The sequence below is a fragment of the Lontra canadensis genome, unplaced genomic scaffold (genome assembly GCF_010015895.1).
Source record: "Lontra canadensis isolate GAN:19392208 unplaced genomic scaffold, GSC_riverotter_1.0 scaffold51, whole genome shotgun sequence".
Classification (NCBI taxonomy): Eukaryota; Metazoa; Chordata; class Mammalia; order Carnivora; family Mustelidae; genus Lontra; species Lontra canadensis.
In genome coordinates this window covers 9,321,061-9,335,689 of record NW_022631045.1, presented here as the reverse complement: position 1 = coordinate 9,335,689, position 14,629 = coordinate 9,321,061, and the positions used below count along the sequence as shown (strand labels likewise).

Here is a 14,629-nt window from a genome sequence, read left to right as displayed (position 1 = left end):
GAGAAGGGAGAGAATCTTGAGCAGATCCCAAGCTGAGCACAGAGCCTGATGGGGGTGGGGGTCGATCTCAGGACCCTAAGATCATGAGCTGAGCTGAAACGTAGAGTTGGGGGCTTAACCAACTGAGCCACCCAGGCAGCCCTCATCGGGGGCTTTTAATAAATATACATGCCTACACTCCAAATTACCTGAGACAATCTTATGTTATCATTTGACACCAGCTTGCTTTGGCAACCAGTGAGGAAACTCTAGGTTATTTCACTCAGACCAGCCTTCTTTATATGGTCATCACGGAACCCACTGATTACCCTAGTAAAAAAAACCTGCTGAGGGGCGCCTGGGTGGTTCAGTAGGTTAAAGCCTCTGCCTTCGGCTTGGGTCATGATCCCAGGGTCCTGGGATCGAGCCCTGCATCGGGCTCTCTGCTCAGCAGGGAGCCTGCTTCCTCCTCTCTCTCTCTCCCTGCCTCTCTGCCTACTTGGAGATCTCTGTCAAATAAATAAATAAAATCTTTAAAAAACAATAAAACCTGCTGATAGCTAGTATAAACATCTTCATTTATACTACACCAAATAAGTATAAATTTAAAATGGCTGCTCCTATTCCTATGCCTGAGAAGTGCTATTTAAAAAATACTCCAAATTTTGACACATCCAAAGGAAAAACATGTTTTTAGAACAAAATGTCATTAATTTCCCTACTCAGTGAAATGGCTTTGTTAGAAATACGAACAAGTACCTGCAGGTTCGATTCTCTCTATTAAGCAATTCCTTCCACTGATTTGTTCTTGTTGTCCCCCCAACACCTTCCCCAATTTGATATTATTTATGGAGGAGGCTATAATTTGCAGTTCTTTCCTGAATGGATGCCAGTGCTACCCAAACTTGATACAGACCATCATCTCAAGTATATTGAAAGTCAGACATTGTGATGTAGAAACCATCTCGGCCCTACCTATGGTACTGGGGAGGGTCACAGTTCACACCCTTTCTCGGTGTATCTGGCTGGCTCCCACACTGTGCTGATTCTGCCACAGCTGCGTGCTGGGACACTTCCAAATCCAAACAACCCCCCCCAAATCTAGGGTTACTTCCATCTCTCTAAACCCCACCTCTTCCCCAATCTCCCAGAGTACCTAAAATACTCAGGATCACAGACCACCTCAAATTCTTTCAATTTTTTCAATATCCAAGTCATCTTCTCTCCACATTTTTAAAGACATCTTAAAAGAAAGGACAACTTCCTATCCTTCATAGCTCAGTCCCTGACACCCAAAACAAGACCAAACCCAGCATAAGTACTCAACAAAACTGGCTAACTGATTCAAGACTTATGCTAAAGTTATTGCTTTCTTCCTGAATGAGACAGAAAAGAAAATATAAAAATAACCAAATCATAAATAAGGACCACATTTAGATTCTGTATAATCATTAGCACTGGTCTTGCTAATCCACTACTTTCTCTTCCTCCTCCTTGTGACTTCCAGGGCCCGCTATCTGATCCCTTCTTTTTAAAATCATTGAGATGGGCCTATCATGGACAGACAAATGCCCTAGACAAGGAAGACCATGAGTAAGAATTTCCTACACCAAATAGGAGTCCTCATCCAACCAAAAAGAAAAAAAAACTGACGTATATTAATACAAAACATGACAAATCAGAGATGGAGCGGAGGTATCTTTTTTCTAGAGGATCTGCATCTTAAACCAATACTCCTGAAGTTATGCACCCAGGTGGACATCTGTTTTACTAGAGTCAAAAATGGGTCTGCAGCAGGACCCTAACCAGTCCTAAAGTACCTCTTCACTGACTGCTTATGGGTTGCAATGGAAAAACAGAACAATGATTACACAGTGGACAAATCAAGTGACACAACGAATGGGCAATCAAATTAACATTACCAATCAGGTCCATTTCCAGACACGCGTGACACCCTGAAAAGGACACAATTTCACTTGTGCAGTGTTCCAATCAAGAACACAGAATCTCAACTCAGCACGAGGAAATATGAGGGACTTTTGTCTCACAAAATAAGGGGCACGCCATTCAAAAAGAGGAGAGCTATATTCTTAAAAATTTCAAGGTGGTAAAAACCAAAAGAAGGTTACAGAAATGTTCCAGAATAAAGGAAACTATAGATACCTCCTAACTAGATACAATGCCTGCCACTAGACTGGATCCTCCATGGGAGAAGAAAAAAAATACCGTGAAGAACATCATGAGATCAACCGAACAGTTTGGAATATGAATGGTAGATTAGATGAAAATAGCTTATCAACGCAAATTTCTGAATTTGATAACTGCAATGTAGTTACGTAAAATAAATCTCTACTCTTAGAATACACACAGTGAAATATTTAGGGAGAAAAAGGACTATGATGAATGAAACCCTCAGATGTTTCAGAAAAAGAACTTGCGTGGAGAAAGAGAAGAAACCATACCACAAATGCAGTAAAACATTAATAATAGGTCACTCTGGGTGAAAGGATGCAATTTTTGTAATCTTTTGTAGAATCTTGCAAATTTTCCTCCTATTTTTCTAAGTTTAAAATGATTTCCAAATAAGAAGCTTAAAATAAAAAGTGGGTCAACTATAATCAATCAACAGTCAAAAAGTGGGGCCGTACAGAATCACAAGAAGCCTGCTTCAAAGGAGAGCCTGGGTAATGGGATGGGACGGGGGCAGCCTTCACAGAAAAGTCTTCCTGATGTTCCAGGACTGGGCAATTCAGTGATGCCTTCACCATCGAAGACACAGTAGAGTAATTCTGGCTGAGGAGCCTACCAATAACAACAGAGTGGTAGATGAGAGTCATAGCTAACATCTAGGAGCCCCTGGTCGTGAGACTGTTCCCAATTTACAGAAAATGAAGGTGAGGTGTAGAGAGGTTGCCCATAGTTAGAAGTCTTTGAGGTGGGATTAAATCTCAACATAATTCTAAGTCATGGCGCTCGACAATGAAACCATAGTGGTTCTCTCTCATCTTGTTTAACACAGAGACTTAGCCAGTTAAGAGTGTGAAACCGCTTCACTACGCTTCACTTAAGGTGTAGACATAAGGTGAAGACACACCTCAGGGACATAAATTGGTGTGTCCCGAATTTAGCCATCCCAAACCCACTCACTATGGCAGGATGAATTATGGTGTCATGCAAATGTACCAAGCCACTGGCTCAAACCTATCTTTACAACTGTTTCTCTGGAACCTTCTAGGCTCATCTCTAGTTTTATGCCAAAACTGCTTTCAATAGCCACCAAAATTCCACCTAGTGTAATGCCACCCTTACTCTGTCCCCACATAAATCCCACCAGGTCTCTCTGCCAAAGTTCTCCTAATTCTCCCAGGTGCTTCCCAAATCATTTGTTCTTGCCTCTCATGTCTTTTCTAGCTTATTTCCACCAGGCCACTTCCTAGGCTTCATTCTTGGCTCTAAAATATACTCTGAGTTGTCCTACATCTTTCTGAAGCAGCAGGTTCCCTAGCTATCTTAGTTGCTACTGTCTGGCTTGGCAGGACTATCTGACTCCCAGAATTGAGAGAATTTAATGGGAAGAGCAAACTCTTTTATCTTTAATGAAAGATGAAATAGGATAGGCAGGAAAACTAAGGTAAAAATTTAAAACACATGAAAAAACAGACCATGAACAAAATTGAGTATTAGTCTCCCATGAACAAAATTGAATATTAGTCTCACTAATGAATGTTCTGCCCTATGATCAATCTTTTATAGACTATGGTAGCCACTATTCTGTGACAGAATACTGCACAGAGTTCTGGTTAATCCAAGAGCGGCCTTACCTCGCACACCGGAGAGGTCTTCAGCTGTATTTGACCACTGTAGGAATTAAGAAAATAACAAAAAGTAGAATTTAAAGCATACATATGTCAATGTAGAAAGAGAAAATATATTTGGTTATAAGAAGGTCAACATACTTTAGTGTAGAATCTTGTAAGTCTAAGGCTTCTGCTGATTCCATAGGATAAAAGTTTACAACATTTCTCTCTGTAATATTAGTGCTTAATCTAAAGAGAAGGGGGAAGAAGATGTTAGCAAATTTATTAAACTTTTCATATGTTCTATGATTTTAATAAATCCAGTGTTTTGGGTCATATTTAGTTTATTGTTTCAGTATATTAAAAAGTTATATTTATCATTAAATTAAGTAAGCAAAGATTTATGGTAGAACTTTCAAACCACATGGTATTTTCCCACCTACCACGGGCCAGATTTTATACAATTTTAATTTTCAGTCTGTTATTGGTACTGAAATCTAACTTACTTGCAATATAACAGTAATTTCTGCTAAAGTCATAATATTCATAGATAGCAATGCTGAGTTCTATTCTAGAAATTGATGAATTTATAGAAGCATATAAAATTGCTAAGAGTAATATATGTACCAAGAGCATTTTGTTTCAATGGGAAGATATCTCTGACATACATGAATACTCTCACTTCAAAAATTAAAATTCATAAGCTATTCGATATGCAATTTTATTTGTGAAATTGTCTTACATACAGATAGTTTCTGAATTTCTGCAATTTTGAGTTGAATTCTAAGATATGTAAAACTAGGAATTGCTGAGTCATATAAAAGTTACAAGGCTATCTTTAAGAAGAGATGAGTCACATTATATATGCTTACTGAAAATGCTATCAAACAAATAATCAGAAATCCTTAAGAAAAGAAACCAAGATAAAGGCAAAATACGGTACCAATATTCAACTAGATTTTCTGATGTTAAGGTTGTATGAAAGGTTAATCCTATAATCAGCCGCTTAATCCAGACAAAAAGTTTGGATTATGAAATATGAGATAAAGGAAAAACCCAATATGCACGTAAAGTTTTTATTATTAATAGTCAGTCTCAAGCAGCTAGAAATAAATGACCTCTTGAAGGGCTCTCTCTTTATAAAAACAAACACAAGACTCTTTTTTAATTACCATTATACTGGCTCACAGAAACATTATTATACATTAGAACTGTCCTATTGTGATAATTATTTCAGGATGAACAACAAAGATAAAAAGCAGCCAAAGGAGTGAATAATTTTAGGGAGGAAATGAAATCCATACAAAGTTTTATGTGTTTTAAAATGACACTCCATAAAGATGTAAATCAATTAGCTCTTGGAAGTTTACTCAGGGCTCTTTTCTCCCACAATTCAAGCACACACCCACCATTCCAACTTGCTGGACATTCTTGGCAACACATTGCCTCAAATGTTTCCAAACTGGAGAGGAATCTCGAGGTCCTCAGTTCATCCCACTTCTCATGAAGGAAGACGAAACTAAGGCACAGAGCTGGGAACACTCCTCCAGGTCCCTAGGATTTTTACTACTGGGCTCCAGTTCCACATTCCCAAGCCACTTCTATTTCCACCAAACTAAGCTGTTCTTTTTCCCTTTGGGGTTCATGTATTAATCAATCTCAAATTTGAAAGAAAAGTGTATTGGAGGAGTGATAGAAAATATAAAAGGTGGAAGTATTAAAACAGTATGAAGTTTGAAAGCCCCAATTGTGGCCTTCTCTGTGTCACATCATGTCTTCAAGGCTTGTTCCTGGACTCATGCTCCCTCCCCATCGATACACTTGGCCTTGGGACTCTCATCCTCCTTAGAAGGCTCTGTTACTGCAGCAGAATATAAAAATGACTTTTTTTTTTTTTAAGATTTTGTTTATTTGAGAAAGAGAGAGCATGAGAGAAAGAACACAAGCAGGGGGCACCGGGAGTGGGAGAGGGAGAAGGAGGCTCCCCGATGAGGAGAGAGCCCAATGTGGGGCTCGATCCCAAGACCCTGAGATCATGACCTGAGCCAAAGGCAGAGGCTTAACCCACTGAGCCACACAGGCATCCCTGAAAATGACTTTCAAACCTAAGTCTCGAAGCCCCAGAACTGAACACCTAGCAGCAGGGTGTACGTTGCCATCTTGGATTTTTTTTCAGTGCGTCCTACGCTGACCCCAACATCCTCCTCTTCAAACCTGCTGCCCCTCCTTGTTCCCCACCTTAGGTAATGAGAAGGGGCTCAGATCTAAACACTTTGGACAGTTCCTTCCACTGTTCTCACCACCCACTTCAAGTGATCACCAAAGAACTACAACACTACCTACCACTGAGTATCTCCAATTTATAAAATCTAAAGAAAAATATTAATTTAGAAATACCTACAGAAAAAACACCCACTGTAATATATTTCCTTCCAGTTTTAACTTTTTCTAGGTTTCTGACGTGACTGAGACCCAATTCTGTCTCTATAATTAGGATCAAACCTTTGCATTTTATATACTTTTTGAAGTGAACATTATAAAATGAGCATTCTAAAATATACTGGAAACAAAAAAAAATTGTATCAGCCACATTATGGTCCATCTTATTGATTAATACTTAAACTTAGTTATCTCCAAACTATTGGATTATTTCCTTTTTCCCAAATATTTTCTATAAAAACACCTTCCCCTTCACAATTTTTGTTCATATCTCTTTGTCTCTCAGGATAAATTTTTAGAATCTATTCAGAATATTTATATATTTTATAGGCTATGGCCACATACTACTAGGATGTCTTCTAGAATGGTTTTGCCAATTTACCTTCCTACTAATTTAGGTATTATTTTGTTAATATTTTAACATAAATTATTAAAATAATTTAGATATTATTTCAAATCCTCACCATCCTAAAAGGCTAAGTACTTGAAACCTATCTTCTAGATGAGGAAACAGGCATGCAGAGTAGTTCTCTCTTACCCAGACTAACGGTGTGGGAGCAGAGTTCAGAACCAGCGGCTGGCAGATCCCAAGTCTGTTCTTCTTCCCAGATAGTCTGCTTCCCCATTCTTTATAATTTCATGTAAATAGACAATACACACACACTCTCTTGTCCCTGTTTCCTCTCGTTGACTGCCCTGGTTTAGGATGTGATGCTCACCTCTTTCAGGAGTACACCTCCATTAGGCATTCACTAATAAGCTAAGCTCTGAGCCAAACATTAGGGACAACTGGCAACATGGAAGAGTCATATTTGGAAACCACCACTACCTCCCTCTACATATAAAATAAGGTCTGGGCTCCTCAACCCAGCATTCAAAGGCACCCCCAGCACCCCCCGCTGCCCTGCTGTGGAGTCTCAGTCCTGGCTATCCATCAGAAACACTGGCAGTATTTTTGAAAAGTACAACAGTCAGGCCCCAGCCTCACAGGTGGAGTTGGGTGTCTGGGTTTTGAATGTTCCAAAAGCAGTACTGAAGCACAGGGAAGGCAGAGATCATCACTACCCAAACTGTTCCAAGCCCTCTCCACTCCCTGTTGACCTCTGTGCCTTTGCCTAAGCCTTTAATTCAATCCAGGATTTGCCTTCTCCTTGAAAGGGCCACTTATTAAAGGCCTAGATGAACTATCCCAGGCTTCATGGAGGCCAGCCCAACCACCTCCCCATTTCCATCTGGGGCCAGGCCTTCACTTCCAGCACTTAAATCTATTCCACTTAAAAATAACTACTCAAGGCAATCTCTACCACCGTTTAAGTTCTTAGAAGGCAAGAACTGTGTCTTGTTCATCTTCTTATCCCCCAAGGTGCACGCGGTAGACCTTCCCATACTCTAAGCACCCAACTAATATCTTCAAAACCAAAATGCCTTTCAAATCAATTGCTGAAGGTTTCCAACCACACAAACTGACCCGTCACTCTTGGGGTCAGCCGATGTTGGTGGTGACCCATCACTAGCACTCTGGGACGCATGAACCACCATCGTGATGAATTCGCAAAATGTGGTGTGGTTTCCGTATTCAACATCTTCCAAGGCCACATCATCTTCTCATCCGAATCCCCGAGACCCCTAAACAGTTTACCAGGAATAAGCTTGGGATACATTTCTCTAGTGATAAAGTAGTTAGGACCTGACATCAGGTATATGGTCTTACTGAAAAATATTTTGTCCGTGGGAATGTCATAATCCTTAGCGAAGAAACCAAAAACTGTACCTACCATGTACAGTGTCTGTTACTGACAATGGCCAATTCAGTTATAAAACTATCTTGTGATCCAAATCTTCAGAAATATATTATTTAATTAACATATATTTAGCATCTCAGAAACCAACATAATAGTACCCAAAAAGCCAATTCTTTCTTTTTTGGAAAATCTCCCTGATATTTCTCTAAGTCGGGAGTTAAATTTTAAGCCATATCAAATATCAAATATCAAATATGCACTTTTATCGTATTTCTGTTTTCTAAGAATTATACCAAAAACTCCCATTTCATGAATTTCATGAAGGTGCCTAAATTTCATTAAGGAGTAGCAAAAGGGGGAAATGATCACCATCACTCCAGAACTGTGACTCTTCTATTTACCGATCTTGTGAGGACTCCTCTTTTTTTGGTGGTTAGACTGAGCTCAAACGGCATGAGATAACGTACGCAATAAATTAGCACACATTATTTACACATGAAGCCTGGCCCCCAGGAAAGACTCCCGTACCTGTTAGGATCTTGCAGCAAATCTACTGCTTCTCTCAGTTGTTCAATCATTGCTATATTCATGTCCTGGTCTTTGGACGAATTTACTCTGCAGCATGAACCGAGAGATAAGAACAAAAAGGATTACTGGAACGTGGCTATTGTCCAGATTCTTAAGAACAAATGTATAAAAAGTCAACTCACATATAAAAATGATTTTGACCAGCTCAACACGATAAGGAACACGTGTCAGTCCCCTGTGGAGTGGACTGCCAGAAGGAAGCAGAGGTGGAGCTTCTGGGTGGGGGAAGCCCAGCTTTGCTACAATCCAGCAGGTCACACAAAGTCAACGCCATGGGCCTGCCTCTGCTCCTCTATAAAACCAAGGCAATGGTCCCACCGGGTGGTTCTCACACTGAGCTTTCCTGAGCCCCGGGAGTTGGAGGGATGCACAGGGTACCCAGCTGCAGCAAGTCTGCACCACTTCTGGGTCTTCCAGCTCCGGAGCAACCAGTGTGCCTGGTTTTGTTGCTTTCATACAATACAGGACTTCGCTGTGGGATAGTTGTTCTCAGTGCGGGTTTTTTATGCAGCAAAATCATCTGTGGCACTTAAAAAAAAAATGCCAAGCTGGATACTGGGGCTTGGGCTTTTTATTAAGCTCTATAGACAGCGTTGAGAACAACAGATATAAGATTTTGAATGGGGTTCCCAAAGCTTTATGCATCACTGGCCCTTGAAAGACACAGGTGTGAATTGCATGGGTCCACTTATACATGTTTTTTTTTTTTTTTTCAATAAATACTGGAAAATTTTTTAGAGATTTGTAACAATTTGAAAAAATTCACAGATGAACTGCATAGCCTTGAAGTACTGAGAAAGGGAAAAATTAGTTATTATTCTAAGAATACAGTATATAATACATATAAGAATATGTTAATCAACTGTTTATGTTATTGGTAAGTCTTCTGGTCACAGATTATTAGTAGTTTAGTTTCAGGGAGGATTGAAAATTAGATGCAGACTTTTGATTGCACCCAATCCCTGAATTTTTCAAGGGTCAGCTATAGTTTAAAAAAAACACCCTCCCTATAAAATCTCTTTCCCCGTAATCCCATGATTCTGTAATCAAACTCGTCCTCCTTGACATTATAGCAATATATTCAAAGAATAGTTGATAATACTGGACAGTGACTTGAAAGGAACTTAGCAGTGTTTTTAAAAGTCTGGAGAAATTTGATGATGGTTACTGCTTTCCACTACAGAACATGAGCCAATGTGTTTCTGAGTGGAGAAACTTTTCAACAGTATAGTAAAAATCCTCACTAAGGGGAAATCTCTCCCAAGGTTTAAAGGAGGATCCAGGCCCACATGCCAGATCATGGAAAACAAAATCCTGGGAACCAAAAATCTACTGTATGCCACATGGTTCAAGTTCAATTCCCCTGGAAATCACTCATCGTCTGATAGATGACTCATGCCCTCCCCTGTAAAGCTGTCCAAGTAAAATTCTCAGATGCAATAGAGTTGGAGGGATATCCATCTGATGTGAGATTTCTTGGGTTCAATCCCACCCTCTGTGACCTTGGGGCAGTCTCTCTGTGTCTCAGTTTTGTCCCATGTGAAATGGGGGATAATGATAGAACTTACAGGATTGTTGTATAAAGATGACATGAGTTACTACCTGTGAAGTATTTAGGATAGTGCCTAGCACACAGTATTTAATAAATGCTAGCTATTACAACTGTTAGACATGGGACCAAGACATGAGAGGTATATGGTTTTCTCAGACCTTGAATCTGAAGACAGTTCAAGGTAGAGGGTGATGGGGACTATATAGTGCTCTGGGTCCAGTGGTTGGTTTCCTCAGGCAAATGGAAGTAAGATAGAAACTCCAGCATAGGAAATTTATCTAATTTCCTGAATCACATTCTATCCACAGCCTCTAGTCAGGTAAAACTCCCTACCAAGGAAGAGGTCTAGCCTTCCACTGTGACAATAAGCATCCGACAGAGAAAAACTTGCAACTTATCGATATAACATTGGGCGAGATTATCAGCTTGCCCAAAGAAAAGGAGACCAAAATTCTATCATTTTACAGGGCTGCCTTCAGCTTGAACCATGAACTTTACAGGACGGTGGCTCATAACCAGGCCCTGGGGACTCACATTCCCTCAGACTGCCAGTGCGTGTCCTCTTCTATCCGTAGCAGTTCTTCACAGTCCTCGGCCCTATCCTGTGGACAGAACATACAGGTCTTCTCAGAGCCACTGGCTGTCAAGAGTCAACAGTCAAACCCTGCCTTAGTCCATGTCCACAGTAGCATTATTCTCAACAGCCAAAAGTGGGAAACAATCCAAGTGTCCATCTATAGACGAAAGGATAAGCAAAATGTGGTCTATACATACAACAGAATGTCACCCAGCCTTCAACAGGAAGGAAGTTCTGACACATGCCATAACGATGGTGAACCCACAGGACATCCCGCTTAGTGAAGTCAGTCAGTCACCAGAAGCCAAAGACTGTAAGACTCCAGTTCTATGAGCTGCCTACAGGGGTCCCTCACAGAGACAGAAAGCAGAATGGTGGCTACCAGGGGTGAGGGGAAGAGGGAATGGGAAATTAAAGTTGAACAGGTACAGTGTTTTTGTTTGACAAGATGAAAAGAGTTCTGGAGATGGACGGTGGTGATTGTTGCACAACAATGTGAATGTACTCACCACAGAACTGCACACTTCAATATGGCAAGATGGTAAGTTTCATGTTACATGTATTTTACCACAATTAAAAATCAAATCAAATAAAAAAAAAACCTGACCCAGGACTACAGCACCTGTTAACTTAGAGTCAGAAATGTAAAGCTTAATTCTATTTCCTATTGCACTCTTAGCACCTCCAGACATTCAGATGTCTCTGTTACTTGGGCTGGTTGGTCACATGAGGAAGCAACTTCTACTTTTTTTGAAAGGAGGGGAGTGAGTGTGTGTACGTGCACACATGTGTGTATTCTTGGAGAAAAAGAAAGTGCGAAATACTGAACAGAAAATGCCTCAAATTGTATCTAATAGTTTCATGTGTACCGTACCCAGATTTCACTCCCCCCCCACACACACACCATTATTATTCCAAATGTATGTGACGGGCTTAGTTAGCACAATGTGTCTCTCTGCTAAGACTTCCATGTGCTTCTGTCCACTGTCAGCTCTGACACAGAGCTCTGCTGCCATAACTCAGACTACAGCCAGCAAGGAGCCACCCCTGAATGGTGGTACCTTCCTTGGGCAAGGAAGAAACAATAGACAGACACAAGGATTGACACACTGTTAACTAACTCAGACCCAGCCCATTCTCTAGATATATCATTGAGAAGAGTCTTCTTCTGAGGAAGTAGCTAGCACTGGATGCCAGCCTCTGGCTTAAAAAACACTCAGGCTTTCCTTTATTAATTATAGAGACAGTGCATAGTAAAGTAAACACAGAAATTCCTGTGTCACTATCCAAATAACAGTGAGATTTATGGGTGAAAATATACTACCAGAAATGAGCAAAAGAACATGTTCTAAACTCTCTTTGTTGGGTTTCAACTACAGGAGCCATGCATAATTCCTTCTAATTCTCAATGTCATAATAAAATAGCCAATAATAAAAAATACCAATTTTTTTCAATATGCAAAATAGAACTAATGGATTTCTTTTGCTAAGTTACAGGGTTATACAGTTCATTCTCATTATTTGTGGGTTCCATTTTTATGAATTTACCTACTCACTAAAATTTATTTGTGAATGAATCAATAAATCAGGGATTCTGTAGAGCAGTGAAAACCTTGGGTCCGCAATGGGCATATGTTCCCAGATGAGGCAAAACAAAGCAATGCTGTGCCCTCTTACTGACCCAGCCCAGCAGCCATCCCAGCACCAATCTCAGGAAACAAGGACAAGCACCGAGAGACCTCACCCCTGCTTTACCACAGTAAGCCTGAGACCATCATTTCTCATGAGTCTCAGTGAAAATGAATTTTATCCAATTACCCTTGTGATTCCTGGGGGCCACAATCTGAGCCAGAAGGACTGGCAGAAACACACCAATCATGTCTCAAAGTGGAACCTTCACTACCAGTGTTAGTACAGGGCTAGTGTTCTTCTACTCTCTGTGTCGCAACTGCGACAAAAGGTTACCGGAGAACGCAGTGACTTCATCCAAACTTTCAACACCTCAGTGCAAGGATGAGAGCTCAGTAGTAAGTATCCTCAGAGTCACCTTCCCAGAAAGAGAAGACATCTGTTTCTAGATTTTCAGAGTCTCCACTTTTTTCTCTATACTATGGACATACTCCCAAGAAAAGCATTCACCTAGAATACATGGAAAAGAACATGAAATTGTCTATTTTAGCTTTTAGTGCTGGTAATGCTGACCTGTCTGCTAACTTGTCATGCACTGAGAGGTGGAAAGCTAACTGATCACTGAATATAAAGGAAGTCGGACACATTTACAGACACACGAGACATATCACAGGGACCAGCTCCTAACGTCAGGAAATAGCCCACGCTTTGAGAAGATATTTTAGAGACCTGAGGAAACTGGCAGTAAGCTGACATTTAAGGTAATGGATTGGTAACCTTGAACTTAAATGCAAAGGCACCAAACAGTAGAAAATTTTTAAAAAATTAGCAGATTTTCAACTTGCCTTAATATAGGTTATAAATTCTGAACGGAGAACATCTGTTCCATCAGTAAACTGGTCTCTTTCTTCTCCTGAGTTGTCATTATCACCCAAAAGGGAAGGCTCTGGTTGAAATTCCTGATGAAAGTCCCCTATTAGGAAAATGTAGAGAAAGACAAAAAGATGGTTTCATGAAGAGATGAGCAAAACACAGACGACCCTCATATACCATCAGACTACTTTCAGCCACTGCTCTTGCTTCTTCTGGAGGTTTTATGAACGAGCCAACTTGTCTCTTCCCTGAAGAGTGGGATGAAAAGATGAATGAAGGAAGAAAAAAAAGAAAAAGAAATAGAAAGCTCCCCCCACCCCCATGACAAACTGGAAAGTCTAGGCCTCTCTATGGCTTCATCCCTTAAAGAAATGAAATCTCTTATAACTTTCTTAAGAAACAGAGGAAAACAAGTTTGAAAGAGGCAAAAAAAAAAAAAAAAAAGAAGAAGAAGAAGAAGAAGTTTGAAAGAGGCAAAAGGAACACCAAGCAGATCTCTTCTCCATGATCTGCAAACTGAAAAGAAGTGAGTAGGGCACCCTTTAAGGACTCCTACCCAGAATACCCACTTCTAGAACAGGGAGGAAAAAACTCACTGGTGACAAATTATATATTTCTTTTATTTTAAAAATTTGCCTGCACTACCTCGTAGACCATGTCATGTTACATAGCTTATCCAAGTTAATAATATGGCAATTATGTTTTTGTATAGAGTATATAGTAATTTTGGGGGTGCATAATGTATGGTTCCAATCAAAACCTCAGATACATGTAAATGCTAAACTTAAAAACCTGAAGGTAGAAAGTGAAAGCAAACACTAGACATTGATTTGGTTCACACGGCTTTCCCATCACTAATGAGAGCATTTTCAAAGATTTAGGGAGAAAATCCGCATATTAATCTAGTTCTATATTGTTCATATATCATGAAGTCATCTCTGCCACAAATCATTAAACACTAAATTTTAGTATTTTCTATAAAAGTCGTTGAATAAACAGGAGCAGTAAAAAAAAAATAAAATAAAATAAATACTGCCCTAATATAATTAAATGAGGGCTCCTCACCAAGATATGAAATACACTGCTAGGATTTTCAAGGTATTTAAGTCATAAAGTACTTAGTGATCACTTGGTGATTATTAGAGAACCACAGAATTTGACAGCTACTGAAGATCTTACGTATTAATTAATCTAATCACCTCACTTATAGGTAAGAGAATTAAGGTCATTTGTCTTGTCCAAAGTCAAGTGTACTCCTGGGCACACATCTCAACTACATTTCCCATCTTCATGTGTAAGAGATGTGGCCATGTATCCAGGCCTACCTTGTAAGTGATGGGCACTTCTAGGCTCAGTCTGCTAAAAACCTCCTGTGAGCAAGCTTCCGTGCTTGGCCAGCTTCTGCCTTAAAACAGGACTTGGAAAATTTGGAAATCTTGTGTTTCAGATGGTA

General features: G+C 39.9%; 1 protein-coding gene across 4 annotated transcripts in view; it reads right to left on the bottom strand.

Annotated features, from left to right (window-relative positions):
- Positions 1 to 14,629, bottom strand: part of LRCH1 (leucine rich repeats and calponin homology domain containing 1) — a 195,645-nt gene that overhangs the window by 40,053 nt on the left and 140,963 nt on the right. For all 4 annotated transcript variants that reach the window (XM_032874017.1, XM_032874019.1, XM_032874018.1 and 1 more), the window contains exons 9-13: positions 13,149 to 13,276; positions 10,632 to 10,699; positions 8,486 to 8,572; positions 3,936 to 4,025; positions 3,801 to 3,837 (exon numbers count right to left, since the gene is read on the bottom strand). In XM_032874017.1, coding sequence (XP_032729908.1) covers positions 3,801 to 3,837; positions 3,936 to 4,025; positions 8,486 to 8,572; positions 10,632 to 10,699; positions 13,149 to 13,276 — 410 coding nt within the window. The remainder of the gene's footprint in view (positions 1 to 3,800; positions 3,838 to 3,935; positions 4,026 to 8,485; positions 8,573 to 10,631; positions 10,700 to 13,148; positions 13,277 to 14,629) is intronic.